At 42.7% G+C, this 15,017-nt stretch overlaps 1 protein-coding gene across 9 annotated transcripts in view; it reads left to right on the forward strand.

The window, feature by feature from the left end:
- The window catches only part of elavl4 (ELAV like neuron-specific RNA binding protein 4), a 77,327-nt gene that overhangs the window by 37,584 nt on the left and 24,726 nt on the right, over nt 1-15,017 (forward strand). For all 9 annotated transcript variants that reach the window (XM_024004062.2, XM_070447582.1, XM_024004060.2 and 6 more), the window contains one exon: nt 3,290-3,530. In XM_024004062.2, the coding sequence (XP_023859830.1) occupies nt 3,290-3,530 (241 nt within the window). The remainder of the gene's footprint in view (nt 1-3,289; nt 3,531-15,017) is intronic.

Consider the following 15,017-nt stretch of genomic DNA (forward strand, 5'->3'; position numbering starts at 1 on the left):
TGTGTGCTGGGAGGATGCTGATTGATTTACTGTGAGTGGAAAAAAGATGGAGAGTAAATATAGCTTTATATATAATATAAATATGTGAATCTTTACTATATTGGATGTAAAATTGTAATGCTTTAACCATTCATCAACCTTAATGTACATGTTTTAGGTTCTATAAATATAAATGCTCTAAAATTTGCATCCAAATGCTTTTATGTTGGCTATATATTTCCCCTTCTGTAATTTTGTTCTTGCATCTGGTGTGTTATTTATTGAATAATGAAGACAGTATAGGTAATGGAAAATTTATGCATTTTGTCAAGTTGTGATGTACGATAAGAGAAAATATTCCAGCCTTGCAAATCACTTCTTACCTCACTCCCAATGTGAGGTACTGTTTCATAGTCACATAAATACAATCTTATTTCAAATCTAAATAATACACAACAAAATCCTCGATAATAAAAACCCATGACATTAAATCACCGGTACTTAAGTATTAAGGATAGGCCTGGATGATGTGTTTTTGTCGACTCACTCATCTAAAGGGGTGAACTTTAACCTCTTCTAATGGACCTCTATCCCCTCCGTCTTTCTCCACACAGACACTGCCTCCAGAGACACTGCCTTACTCACGCCTTGCATGACTCACACACATTAGATTCATGAACCAATATTTATTTCCTACACTCTGAACCCACTAAGGCCTCCATTATAGTCCAGAGGAAGCAGGTCCCTCCCACACACCATGCCCAGTGGCATTAATGGAGGCTGTAAATCCAGCATTGTGTTTCAGCCCGGTCAGGGGAAACAAGCTCTAATCTGAAGCTAGTGTTAGCTAGCTAGCGTTCTGTTGAATCAGTTGGCCCGGTGTCTGTCCTCAGGCTGACGCTAGAGCTCCTTTGAAGGCTTTGCTTGTGTGCCGTAGTGCCTCGGCCAGGAACCCAGAGAGACCATGGAGATATTGCCTTTCTCAGCACTGGGCTACTCTGTGGGAAAGCAGAGATACCCAGCCACTGAGGCACAATGGACAGCTGAGCATGGGTAGTGCCGGTGGCAGGAGGTAGAAATTATAATTGGTCAATCTGACTGACGGGTCTTGGGTAATTCAAGGTAGCCATTTTTTTTCCCTGGTGAAAACTCAAAGCACACGTCCCATGGAGTTGAAAGTATTTTTGACAGAATGAAGCTCAGCAGGAAGTGTAAACAAATTTAATAAGGCCCCCCAATCAACTTTGTTACTGCTAGGTACTTTATCCCTTCTTCCTCGCTGTCTCCATGGTCCTTCTTTGGTGGAGTGGTGAGGATACTGTCAAAAGCACAATTTGCATGCAGAATAGATCATGAGCGCTTTTAAAGAGGCGGTTCTCTGTTTGTATTCTGCTGTGAGCTCCAGGAATTATCTTGTGTATTGTTCCATTGTAAAGTAGACTGGTGTGTGTGGAATGAGAAGATGGAGGCTGAAATTATTCACATTCAAGTTTATTTATGATATACCCTCCTCCACTGTAGATAATGTATGTCTCAGGCTTGAGGTTCGTGTTAGAAAACCAAAGGAGAAAACTATAGAGTTGAGATCTACGTGACTGATAGTGATTGTTCAGAATATTGTGATAAAATATTGTCTATTTTAGTTTTTAGACCAGTTTTCAACAACATCATTGCTATCAAAACATTAACTTAGCTACAGTCAGATGGGGAAACCTTTCTAAATATGCTGGCTTTGAATAGAGGTACAAACTTACATGTTATATATATAAATAAATAAATACACCCAAACCTGTGCTAAGATCTTTCCTTTTCTATGATTTTGATTCACTTTTGATTCAAGCAGCAGGAACATGTAACCTATTTTCCTCATCTTTTAGATCTTTATTTAAATGACACCAAATTAACTACAGTCAGTCATTTTAGAGGTGAGCTTTATACTACCGTTAGTTCATTTTGGTTCACCTCTGGAAGTGTTTACCTGTGGTTTTTTTCCAAGGTTCTTTGTTAAAGGTGCAATATGCAGAAATCGCTCTGCCATTTCATCGTTGGTAGAATTCTAATAGTTCATCTAGTTTATGTGACTAAACAAGCATTGTATAGTGTAGAGAATCATTGTACAATCCAAACCTCTGTGAAATATTTTTTCAATAACCAAAGATATATTTTCAGCTGTTTGAAGCTGGTGTACAAAACCTTAAGTAAAAGACGCAAAAGCGAAACTTAAGAATAGGAAGCATAGAAATAGTGCACAGAACAGATCTACCGTTACTTAGACTTGCGTTCAATGAGAATGACAGATATAACTCACATTTCTGTGTGAATTTGGTCAGGTCGCCCAAAAAGTTACATTTTGCAGCTTTAATGATTTTGTATAGTTGTGTTGTACAGACACTGACAGATTAAACTCAGAGTCTACACAGCCACTCCCCAGTGTCTCTGGTACAGACTTTCAATAAAACACAGAAAAGTAAATCAGTGCTCTGGCTGTTGTTCACGCTGCTACATTTCCCTATGTCGTCTTCTTTAGTTAAAAGCCCATCAAGTTTACCTTTCAAAGAACCTTGTTTGGGGTGTTTTCACCCCCATGTGGGGCAGATGCTTTTAACAGCAGGCACCCTGAGGTTCCTATTCTGTCACCCTATATCTCCAAACACAAACACGCCACACCTCACACAGATCTTCCATAAACCTCTTAGGCTCAGCTTTTCTTTGTAAGTGGATGATGGAAATCAACTGACTGTAACCGAGAATCAAATAATACCATTAAACACACAGATTTTATGCTAATGGCTGAATATATTTGGTGGCAGTCTTGGGATCTTGAAATAAGTGTTTGCCAGTAGATAAGCACATCAGACTGCCTTTCCTCAGTGCCTCCTCCCTCAAGGGCCAGCAAGCTCTACTTCAAACACCTGCTCTTAAAGCACACTGCAAAACCAGCCGCAAATGTTCCCTATGACAGACAGCAGTGCCCCACTGAATCGCTCAAATTTTTACCGCTCTCTAACTGCACCAGCTATCAAAGCACAGAGAAGAACTCAAAAATATCACTCATGTCTCTAACAGCTATGTCTGCATGAATATGTAGGAGTTTAAGTTGCATGTGTACATATAGTGTTTACTTTATGGTCTCATACTGTGTGTTAAACTTGGTCTTTCTTTTGTCTGAGTTTTGATGGCCTGGAATGTAGATTCGATGTTTACTGTGTTTATGTGAGGTCCAATAATTAATCATGGTTCTCAGATTGAGACGCCGTACCTCCTACCTCCCCTTTGATTGTTCTTCTTCCCGAACCCTTCCCTCCCTCAGATAATCAGCAACATGGAGCCTCAGGTGACGAACGGCCCCAACGGCACCACGGCTAACGGGCCGTCCAGCAACAGCCGCAGCTGCCCTTCACCCATGCAAACTGGAGGCCCCACCGACGACAGCAAGACCAACCTCATTGTCAACTACCTGCCCCAGAACATGACCCAGGAGGAGTTCCGCAGCCTGTTTGGCAGCATCGGAGAGATTGAGTCCTGCAAACTGGTCCGCGACAAGATCACAGGTACGATGAAACACTGGCCATGGGAAGAAAGGAAGTGGGTGGGTGTGGTACAGGGTGGGATGGCATGGTGCCAGAGGCCTATGATCCCGGACAGTACTCCAGCTGGTTACTGCAGAGCAGGAGGATGGGGCTTGGCCTGGAGCTGGCCGGTGAGCAGCAAAGTGAAGAAACCCAGTGCTATGTGGCACAGGGGTGTTTAAGCAGCACTTCCCAGCTAATCATGCCTCTAATCCCAGCCTAGTGGCTGTGTGGGTGGTATAGCAGATGGATGGGGGAGGCTGCTCTGAGATAATGCCAGATAATGGCTTTCATTTTAGATCCTACTTAGTGACACTTCTTCCTTGATAATCTCATTAAAAAGGGCCAGTGTTGAAGAGCAACATCTACTCTTGACCATGAGAAGCAGCCAGGCTAGACAGTGGCTCAGGCAGCAGCAGGCTGATGGAAGTGCAGGGCCATCTTTTACAATAATGGGCCCGAGCTGGCAGGAAGGTAATGTGTAGTATATATAAGAATAGCACCTGGAAACCACACTCTCCACTCATTTTACATATATTTTTTCCATATGTGTGATGCACAGTAAACAGTGAGGCCTAACATTTTATATCGGAGAGAGTAAAAAGAGACATCATAGAGTAATAATATATGACATTTAGCAGATGCTGTTATCCAAAGCAACTTAGTCATGTGTGTATACATTTTACGTATGTGTGGCCCCAGCGGGAATAAAACCCACAAAATGTGGTGTTGCAGGCGCCACGCTCTACCAACTGAGGCACAAAGGACCACAAGATTACCAGGAAGTTCTCACTGACCTAAATGGGAAAGTAAGGCCATTTCTGAGAATGTTGAAAGTTCTTCTCTACCATACAAGGTCTCTGATGACTTAGGAACACAAAGTGTGTTATAAATATCCCCCTTCTACGGCGGATGTCTGTGTTGTGCTCCCATGGGTGCAATTTCGTCGTTGAAACTTTTAGACTAACAAAGCGTTTCTCCCTCTCAGTTGAGGGAATGCCAGGAGGCTGCATGCACAACCACTTGGTATCATTATCTGACTTTCGGGGAGGACCATTTTTTAAGCTTAATATACACCTGAGCCCTTTCTTGTGCATTTCCAAACATACCTTTCTAGACATTTGACCAGAATACCATTTAAAACACTACATTCTCAAACACCACATTCGGGACATTAATGCATATGGACCTGCCCTTTCAGTTAACTGTATGTACATTTTTTAAGTACAGAATGTGAAATTCCTTTACACTGCAGTTCAAAGGGAAGGAGGATGTCTGTGATGACAAGGTGACGAGAGCTTCCTAAGCCTGAGCGTTGTAAGAGACAGGCTTCTCTTTTCTCTGGACCGGGTGCTGTCAGCTTTGATGAAGCAAGAGCGGCGTGAGGTACAAGCCCACCCGGCCACTCTGCGCTCGTCTGTCAGGCCCGCTCCAGCTCAGTGAAGTGCCACCTCAGATTGTTTACCCTGCTCCCCACGCCTTTCTTGCTGCGCATGTAATACACCAGGGACCTGCAGGTTCATCTTTTATTGAAGGCAAACTTACACGCACATCGCTAGAGCCCACACATGCCCTCACTGACTCTGGCACATCACCCTCTCAACTTTCTCTCAGGCTGAAGACAAAACTAAAGAGAGACACAAAGTGAGTTGTCTTGTGTGGCAGCAGGTTCCATTTTTCAGTGGGAAGGGAGTGAAGGACAGGGTGTTTGAGGTGTTGACTAAAAAAAACAGAAGGTTCTCCAACAGACTTGTGTGTATCTCTATAAAGACGGTATTAAAATCCTAATCCTCAGTAAAAATGCAAACACCTTCAGCCAGAGCTGAAGCATCACCGCCTCTGTCTGCCTCTAATAACATAAACATACACCCTTGGGGAGAGCTAGTGATATTCTTGTGGACCTGGTAACATATTGAATGACAACTTTTAATGGAATGCATTAGGAAAGTCATCAGCATACAGAGAATGGAAATGACTGATCAGGCGACGCCAAGGCAGGAATTGGATCATTGTCAGTTGCCCATTTTTCTGGATAATTTTGTGCACTGGCTGCATTTCTTTAGGAAAATGAATGCATTTGTATTTATAACCAGGGAAGCTAAAGTCATTCCGCTACCCAAGAATAGTAAAGCCCCCTTTACTGGCTCAAATAGCCGACAAAAAATAGTGTATGACCAGATACAATGCTATTTTACAGTAAACAAATTGACAACAGAATTTCAGCATGCTTATAGGGAAGGACACTCAACAAGCACTGCACTTACACAAATGACTGATGATTAGCTGAGAGACATTGATGATAAAATGATTGTGGGGGCTGTCTTGTTAGACTTCAGTGCAGCTTTGACATTATCGATCATAGTCTGCTGCTGGAAAAATGTATGTGTTATGGCTTTACACCCCCTGCTATAATGTGGATAAAGAGTTACTTGTCTAACAGAACACAAAGGGTCTTCTTTAATGGAAGCCTCTCAAATATAATCCAGTTAGAATCAGGAATTCCCCACGGTAGCTGTTTAGGCCCCTTGCTTTTTTCAATTTTTACTAACAACATGCCATGACTTTGACTAAAGCCAGAGTTTCTATGTATGCGGATGACTCGACACTATACACTTCAGCTACTACAGCGACTGAAATGACTGCAACACTCAACAAATAGCTGCAGTTCGTTTCAGAGTGGGTGGCAAGGAATAAGTTAGCCCTAAATATTTCTAAAACTAAAAGCATTGTATTTGGACAAAAACACTCATTAAACCCTAAACCTCAACTAAATATTGTAATAAATCATGTGGAAATTGAGCAAGTTGAGATGACTAAACTGCTTGGAGTAACCCTAGATTGTAAACTGTCATGATCAAAACATATTGATGCAGTAGTAGCTAAGATGGGGAGAAGTCTGTCTATAATAAAGCGATGCTCTGCCTTCTTAACAGCACTATCAACAAGGCAGGTCCTACAGGCCCTAGTTTTGTCACACCTTGACTACTGTTCAGTCGTGTGGTCAGGTGCCACAAAAAAGGACTTAGGAAAATTGCAATTGGCTCAGAACAGGGCAGCATGGCTGGCCCTTGGATGTACACAGAGAGCTAATATTAATAATATGCATGTCAATCTCTCCTGGCTGAAAGTGGAGGAAAGATTGACTTCATCACTACTTTTATTTATGAGAGGTATTGACATGTTGAATGCACCGAGCTGTCTGTCTAAACTACTGGCACACAGCTCGGACACCCATGCATACCCCACAAGACCTGCCACAAGAGGTCTCTTCACAGTCCCCAAGTCCAGAACAGACTATGGGAGGCACACAGTACTACATAGAGTCATGACTACATGGAATTCTATTCCACATCAAGTAACTGACACAAGCAGTAAAATTAGATTTAAACAACAGATAAAAAAAACACCTTATGGAACAGCGGGGATGGTGAAGCAACAGAAACATTGGCACAGACACATGCATGCATACACACACACACATACAGTGGGGCAAAAAAGTATTTAGTCAGCCACCAATTGTGCAAGTTCTCCCACTTAAAAATATGAGAGAGGCCTGTAATTTTCATCATAGGTACACTTCAACTATGACAGACAAAATGAGGGAAAAAAATCCAGAAAATCACATTGTAGGATTTTTTATGAATTTATTTGCAAATTATGGTGGAAATTATTAGAGTATTTGGTCACCAAAAACAAGTAAGATTTCTGGCTCTCCACAGACCTGTAACTTCTTCTTTAAGAGGCTCCTCTGTCCTCCACTCGTTACCTGTATTAATGGCACCTGTTTGAACTTGTTATCAGTATAAAAGACACCTGTCCACAACCTCAAACAGTCACACTCCAAACTCCACTATGACCAAGACCAAGAGCTGTCAAAGGACACCAGAAACAAAAATTGTAGACCTGCACCAGGCTGGGAAGACTGAATCTGCAATAGGTAAGCAGCTTGGTTTGAAGAAATCAACTGTGGGAGCAATTATTAGGAAATGGAAGACATACAAGACCACTGATAATCTCCCTCGATCTGGGCTCCACGCAAGATCTCACACCTGTGGGGGTCAAAATGATCAAAGAACGGTGAGCAAAAATCCCAGAACCACACGGGGGGACCTAGTGAATGACCTGCAGAGAGCTGGGACCAAAGTAACAAAGCCTACCATCAGTAACACACTACGCCGCCAGGGACTCAAATCCTGCAGTGCCAGACGTTTCCCCCTGCTTAAGCAGTACATGTCCAGGCCCGTCTGAAGTTGCTAGAGAGCATTTGGATGATCCAGAAGAAGATTGGGAGAATGTCATATGGTCAGATGAAACCAAAATATAACTTTTTGGTAAAAACTCAACTCGTCGTGTTTGGAGGACAAAGAATGCTGAGTTGCATCCAAATAACACCATACCTACTGTGAAGCTGGGGGTGGAAACATCATGCTGGGGCTGTTTTTTCTGCAAAGGGACCAGGACGACTGATCCGTGTAAAGGTAAGAATGAATGGGCCATGTATCGTGAGATTTTGAGTGAAAATCTCCTTCCATCAGCAAGGGCATTGAAGATGAAACGTGGCTGGGTCTTTCAGCATGACAATGATCCCAAACACACCGCCCGGGCAACGAAGGAGTGGCTTCGTAAGAAGCATTTCAAGGTCCTGGAGTGGCCTAGCCAGTCTCCAGATCTCAACCCCATAGAAAATCTTTGGAGGGAGTTGAAAGTCCGTGTTGCCCAGCAACAGCCCCAAAACATCACTGCTCTAGAGGAGATCTGCATGGAGAATGGGCCAAAATACCAGCAACAGTGTGTGAAAACGATGTGAAGACTTACAGAAAACGTTTGACCTCTGTCATTGCCAACAAAGGGTATATAACAAAGTATTGAGATAAACTTTTGTTATTGACCAAATACTTATTTTCCACCATAATTTGCAAATAAATTCATTAAAAATCCTACAATGTGATTTTCTGGATTTTTTTTCTCATTTGTTCTGTCATAGTTGAAGTGTACCTATGATGAAAATTACAGGCCTCTCTCATCTTTTTAAGTGGGAGAACTGCACAATTGGTGGCTGACTAAATACTTTTTTGCCCCACTGTATTTAGTAATGTAGATATGTGTGGTAGTGATGGAGTAGGGACCTGAGGGCACACAGTGTGTGTTGTGAAATCTGTGAATGTATTGTAATGTTTTATAAATTGTATAACTGCCTTAATTTTGCTGGACCCAGGAAGAGGTGCTGCTTTGGCTAAAGTGGATCCATAATAAATACATTTATTTCTCTCGTGTCATTATTTGTATTTCATGCAGGAACAGGAATTGATTGTGCCTGGGATTTTATTCCTGTATAAGAGAGAGACTTTACATACTGAGACAGTCATCATGTTCTCCACACAGTAAATAATTACTGCACTGTAATACAAGACCCCTCTTCCTCAAAGAGGGGGCGGCAGCGTAGCCTAGTGGTTAGAGTGTTGGACTAGTAACCGAAGGTTGGAAGATAGAATCCCAGAGCTGACAAGGTACAAATCTGTCGTTCTGCCCCTGAACAAGGCAGTTAACCCACTGTTCCTAGGCCGTCATTGAAAATAAGAATTTGTTCTTAACTGACTTGCCTAGTTAAATAAAGGTGTAAAAAATAATAATGTTCTTCCCTTGAAGAGACCGTCACTCGAAGCCCAAGGGGTGGACACAGTTTTTATCCAATGTCTGCTGTGTCCCCTCTCCATTTTAGTTACCCATTTGTTCCTATCATGATTGCACTGGCCATTGTTTGCCAGTTTAGAAGCCCATTGTTGGTCACTTTTGGGTGGTGCCGTTTTGAGCCTGGCTGTATCACGGGCACAATAGGTTAAGTTACAGCGTATATCAAAGTCTGTATGGACTGACCAACGACAACAATGATCCCTGTACAATCAATGCAGCCACCTTCCCTTAATTTAACAACTGGGACAACTGATGCAAATTATACTGACAATGCAAAAAGAACAAGCAGATGTGTATGAAATATTCATCCTACTTGATGTCTGCTACGACGTAGTAGGCCCTGAAACACCTCGCTGTGCATCTGAGAGCAGAGAGAGTGTGAAGACCTGTGGTGAACTCGTGTTCGAGTCTCTCCAATCCTCTCTGTGATACACACAGCTAACGTATTGGTCTGACAGGGAGGAGATGAAAATTTCACTTTTTCACTCAGTTTACTCTCATCTCTTTGTTGATACTAAAATATACAGGTAACTGACAAAATAATGGATACACTTGAGTAAATCAGGGATACCAAGTATATTCAAAGCAGGCGCTTCCACACAGGTGTGGTTCCTGACTTAATAAGGCAATTAGCATGCTTAGGGTCATGTATAGAAATGCTGGGCAGACCATTATTTTGGCTACCATGGCTATGCCCCCATTTGTATTTATTAGGGATCCCCATTAGCTGCTGCCTTGCTCTTTTACTGGGGTCCAAACACATTAAGGCACTTACATCACACATAAAACAAAATATAAAACAGTACGTCATATAACATTATTACACCACTACAACAATGTATGTGTTCACATCTGTACCTTTATGGATGTCTCTTCCATTGGATGACCATGCCCCCATCCACAGGGCACGAGTGGTTACACTTTAGTTATTTAGCAGACACTCTTATCCAGAGCAACTTACAGGAGCAAGTAGGGTTAAGTTCCTTGCCCAAGGGCACATACAGATTTTTCACCTAGTTGGCTTGGGGATTTGAACCAGCGACCATTTGATTACTGATCCAATGTTCTAAACTGATATGCTACCTGCCGTCACTGAATTGTTTGATGAGCATAAAAACGATGTAAACCATATGCCATGGCTGTCTCAGTCACCAGATCTCAACCCAATTGAATACTTATGGGAGTTTCTGGAGCAGCGCCTGAGACAGCGTTTTTCCACCACCATCAACAAAACACCAATGATGGAATTTCTCATGGAGGAATGGCGCATCCCTCCAGTAGAGTTCCAGACACTTGTAGAATCTATGCCAAGATGCAAGTTTTTCTAAGCTCGTAGGGTTCCATCATTTGGTGTTTTGTTGTTTGGCAGTTACCTGTACATTCAAAGGAGTTCACAGTCAAAGCCAATGCTGTTTTATTTACTTCCAATACATGGTTTGTATTGTTGGTTTGTTGCTGGAACTGTTTGTTTACCAAGCTCTTGCGCAATCAAACGTTCCATAGTGATGAGCATCAGGAATGAATGTCAGTGCTTTGCAGAGTGGAACACAGTGTGTATTCACCCTCCTCCGGTTCACATGAATCTCACTGGTTCATATAACAATTAATATGATGCAAGCGTGCATAAAATAGCTTCCTCCGTAGAACGCTGATGATAAAAACAGTATGATATAAAATACTTAGTATGACAATGAGGCTGGTAGCTCTTAAATTGGACCAAAGTGAAAGATAGAAAAGAAACTCTGCACCACCTTAGACATACTAGCAGATACCTATTGACTTCATTTCAAATCGCTATCATTTGTTAAATCCAGAATACATGAATATACTGTAAGACAGAAATCATAGAAGGTAAAAGAAGGCATTAATATAGCTGGTATGGGACGAGATTAACACACATCTGACATCTTCCCTTATGCCAGGTATTACAGACCAGCCAGGCCCATAAGTGCAGATGCCTGGAACTCAAAAACTTAAATGTGTGTTTGCAATACATTTTTAGAATCCCAGGCAGAAAAACACCCTGGCTGTCTCCTTTCTTCTCCCCCCACTCCCTGTGCTGCTTGAGTGGCCCATACATGGGAGAGGGAGAGTGGGCCTGTCAGCCAGTCCCCAGATCTGGAGGACCATCGCACTCCTCCGGCTCTAGCTGCTGCTGTCACTGTTGTCATATCCAGGCCTGACGTCATGGAGCTGGGGTGTCCCAGATTCAAAGGGGTCCTCTCTCCTGCTACTCTGCTATCCTCCCAGACATCCTACACATTTTGAGCTTCCATCCAACTCGCCTCAGGCAGCAGCCACCGATTGGGAGGAGGGACTGGGGGTGGGTGGGAGACTCCTGCATATTACAGTTGCTGCTACCTTGGCAACCCCAGAGAACAGCGGAGCGGAGGCAGTGTATGTGTGGAATGTTTATTTGGTCAGCAATTTAGTCACACTAATGTAAGCACATAGCTACAGTAAGGCTGTATTAGTGTTTGAATGCCATTATAGTCAAATGTTTATATTATGACCTAATGTTTGTCAATTGTTCAGTGTTATGCCATTGCTGTATGTATAAAAATGAAATATGGCCAAAAATGCAAATAGAAAATAGTGGCATACAAAATGTGCCTAATAGCTCTGAGTCCACGTTTGCTGTAATCAAATTACTTTTGCTATTAACGGCCAGTTAGAATGAACTGAGCCTCTGTCAGTTTTTCGTACTAGAAGCACTTACCACAGCTAAGTGGTTTATGTAGATTTAAAGTGTGAATTATAAATGTATATTCAATCATATCATAAAACTGCACATTAGGTAATTCTACTTTCTTTAGGAGATTAGCAAACAAAACCTAACTTCTTGAACTTTAACAACATAATACTGAACTGGGAACTTCTAGAAGTTTGTATATGTGTAGTTGTCGGAATTTAAGTTGGTGACTACTCCCGCAAATATTTTGGAGAGTGCTGGTCCGTAAAAAATAGTTCCCAAGTTGCTGTTGCAGCAAGGGTAAAATGTCAGGGAACCAACACGATGGTACACATCTGTTTTGACAAACTGGAATGTTTTCTTCCTCCAAATCTTAAATGTGGCTAAATTTAAGACTGACCAAACCAATATGCCTGTTTCTACCTTAGGAACCTGGTGCTATCAAGGTATGTTACCGTCAGCTGTTCATAGCACTGTCATCCTGTGCACAATGCACTTTCCCCCTCTTCTCTCTCATCCCATGGCATCTTATATGACAGATTGAAGCCATTTTCACTGACAGGGATGGAGTGGGGACTCCGAGACACAGACCGAACATGGAGGCATAGAGAGAACAGGTTGTCAGTCGTTAATACAGAGCATCGCAATGTTGTCTTAACCATTGTGAAATATTAATGCAATTCTTATTTTTATGAAGGGCCCAATCACAGAAGGATATTGTTTACTGCTAGGTTACAGATCATATCTTGTGTACAGACATGCATGTTAATAAATGGAATGGAGGTACTGTAACTATCTACAGGGTACTTAAAGGTAATAAATACAATTTTATTGGTCGAGTACACATATTTTCCAGATGTTATCACGGGTGTAGCGAAATGCTTATGTTCGTAACTCCAACAGTGCGGTAATATCTAACAATACAAAACAATAGGAAGGAAGACCATAAGTGTATGGAAGCAATGACACAGGAGGCCCCAGCGGGCAACTCTCTTTCCACACGGTGTGTGTGTGTCTGTGGTTCTCTGTGCAAGTCACCACATCGGGAGAGGCAGAACACCCGCTGGAAACACACTCATTTTATCATCTCACACATTCCGCAACCTGCTGCTCTTCAGGAAACAAATAATGGCTTAGTCATACTGTAGCACCACCAAGAGGAGCCACTCACTGGAAATAGCAGAGATTTGCCAAGGAAAAACATTTGGTACACTTGTACCTATTTCCCTCTTGTATTTATTTTTGACTGTACAGGGAGTGGTGAAGACCTGGTGAGGTGGTCTCAATTACCCCGGCCCGCTCTCTCATCAGTAGTGGTTAGGGCTAAAACGGGACAGCTGTTATGAAGCATTATGGCACTGCTGTGTTAATGTCACAACTAATGAGCTCAATTATCCCCACGCACGCCTGCTACGAACCAACGCACCACTCTGGATCACAAAGAGGGGGGATCCACTGTCACACACAACTATTGGCCCTGTGCTTTTAGCTCAACTCATCCTAATGAAGGAGCTCAGCACGATCCCACTACTAACATTACTAAGCTGTTTATTTATGAAGAATATCCATTTTAATTTATGTTAAGCATTGTCTTTTTAGTTTGTACATGTTGTTCAAACGCCTCCAGATTTGGGGATGGTATTGGATTGCTGTTGGTAGGAGCTGAAAGTCATGGAAAATGAAGATCTATCCTCATTAAAAGCTAATTAAAACTGCAATGCATCATTTTGGTTTGGAGTTTTAATTGACAATTAAAATGTGTAAGTTAATGTATCCATTAGACAAATTAAACGGCATAGGGATAATTTCCTGTTTGCTGTTCCATTAGAGGGTATTTATTATGCTATCTTAATGGCATTTTCAGCTTCCTGGGATGCCTTTTTTTTTTCCAGATGTTTGTCTATAATTATCCTTAATGGCATTTGTACAATCCTTCAAAATGGCACTCAGCCTTTCTAGTGACACGTGGATCTAGATTCCTATATATAACACAGTAAACAACCAGAAAATAAGCCTTTATACAAAAAGCTAAAACATTTTAGTGCTAAAACACCTGTGCTATCCTGTACAGCTACAGTATGTACTGCTCTTAAAGTAGTAGCTTTGCTGTGCTGTGTAGAACAGCGTTGAGGCATGCTGTGCTGCACCGTGCTGAGCTGTGCTGTTCTGAACCGTGCTGTGCTAGGCCTGTGTATTTATTTCAGTCAGGCATCGTGCTGGGTTGAACCTGCTGGGCTGCGTGCGTGCAGAGCAAGTCGTTGTTGTGAAAGGCCAAGACAAGTTTGCCTGCCAATGTTGGCCCACAGTCTGCGCACAACCGCTTTTTGACCTTGTCAGGGTGTGTGTGTGTACACGTTCTATTTACTGTGTACGTTTTAATGGTATATTCTCATCAGCGGTCCATAGTTTGCAAAAATGTGTATGTTTCTGTGCGTTGGCGTTGTGTCTCCGGGAAGTAGCCAGCCCATGGACCCCTGCTGTGGGCTACTCTGTTACTGGTGGGTGGAATCCCCTCATGGAGCTGCCTCGTGCTAAAAGCAGCTGCCTCACCCCATTTCTCCACTCACCTAGGGAGTGGTGCCAGGGGGTGGGAGGAGGGGCACACCCAGATCTCCCATCCAGCCTTGCCAAGGTGGGCACAGGGACTGGTGCCAACTCCCAAAGACACACTGGTGTAGACTGCATCACAATTGGAGGGAGTGAGGGATCACAAACAGAGACAGGTCCTTGTGTTCATTTGAAATCCATTCACACACGGACATGCGTTTATAGTATGTATAGGGTACATGTGCCTACAAACATATACAAGCACACATGTACTTTAGAGAGGTGCTTGGCACAGCGGACATGACAGTGTAGGGGCTCTCATGGCCTCTCAGAGCTGAGCTGAGCACCGGAGACTCTCTCCACACACAGCTCCTGCCTGCCTACCTGCCTGCCCGCCCAAGTGCAATGTAACTGTATCATTAATCGCAACCCAGCACATCCAGGCAGCTCTGCATGAGTGCGCTTCGGAAGCACACTTCATTTCAGCTAACCTTTTGTAAGCTATGCTTGTCGAGCCTCAAGTTCTCCTTGTGAAGCAG

The sequence above is a fragment of the Salvelinus sp. IW2-2015 genome, linkage group LG16, assembly GCF_002910315.2.
Source record: "Salvelinus sp. IW2-2015 linkage group LG16, ASM291031v2, whole genome shotgun sequence".
Taxonomy (NCBI): domain Eukaryota; kingdom Metazoa; phylum Chordata; class Actinopteri; order Salmoniformes; family Salmonidae; genus Salvelinus; species Salvelinus sp. IW2-2015.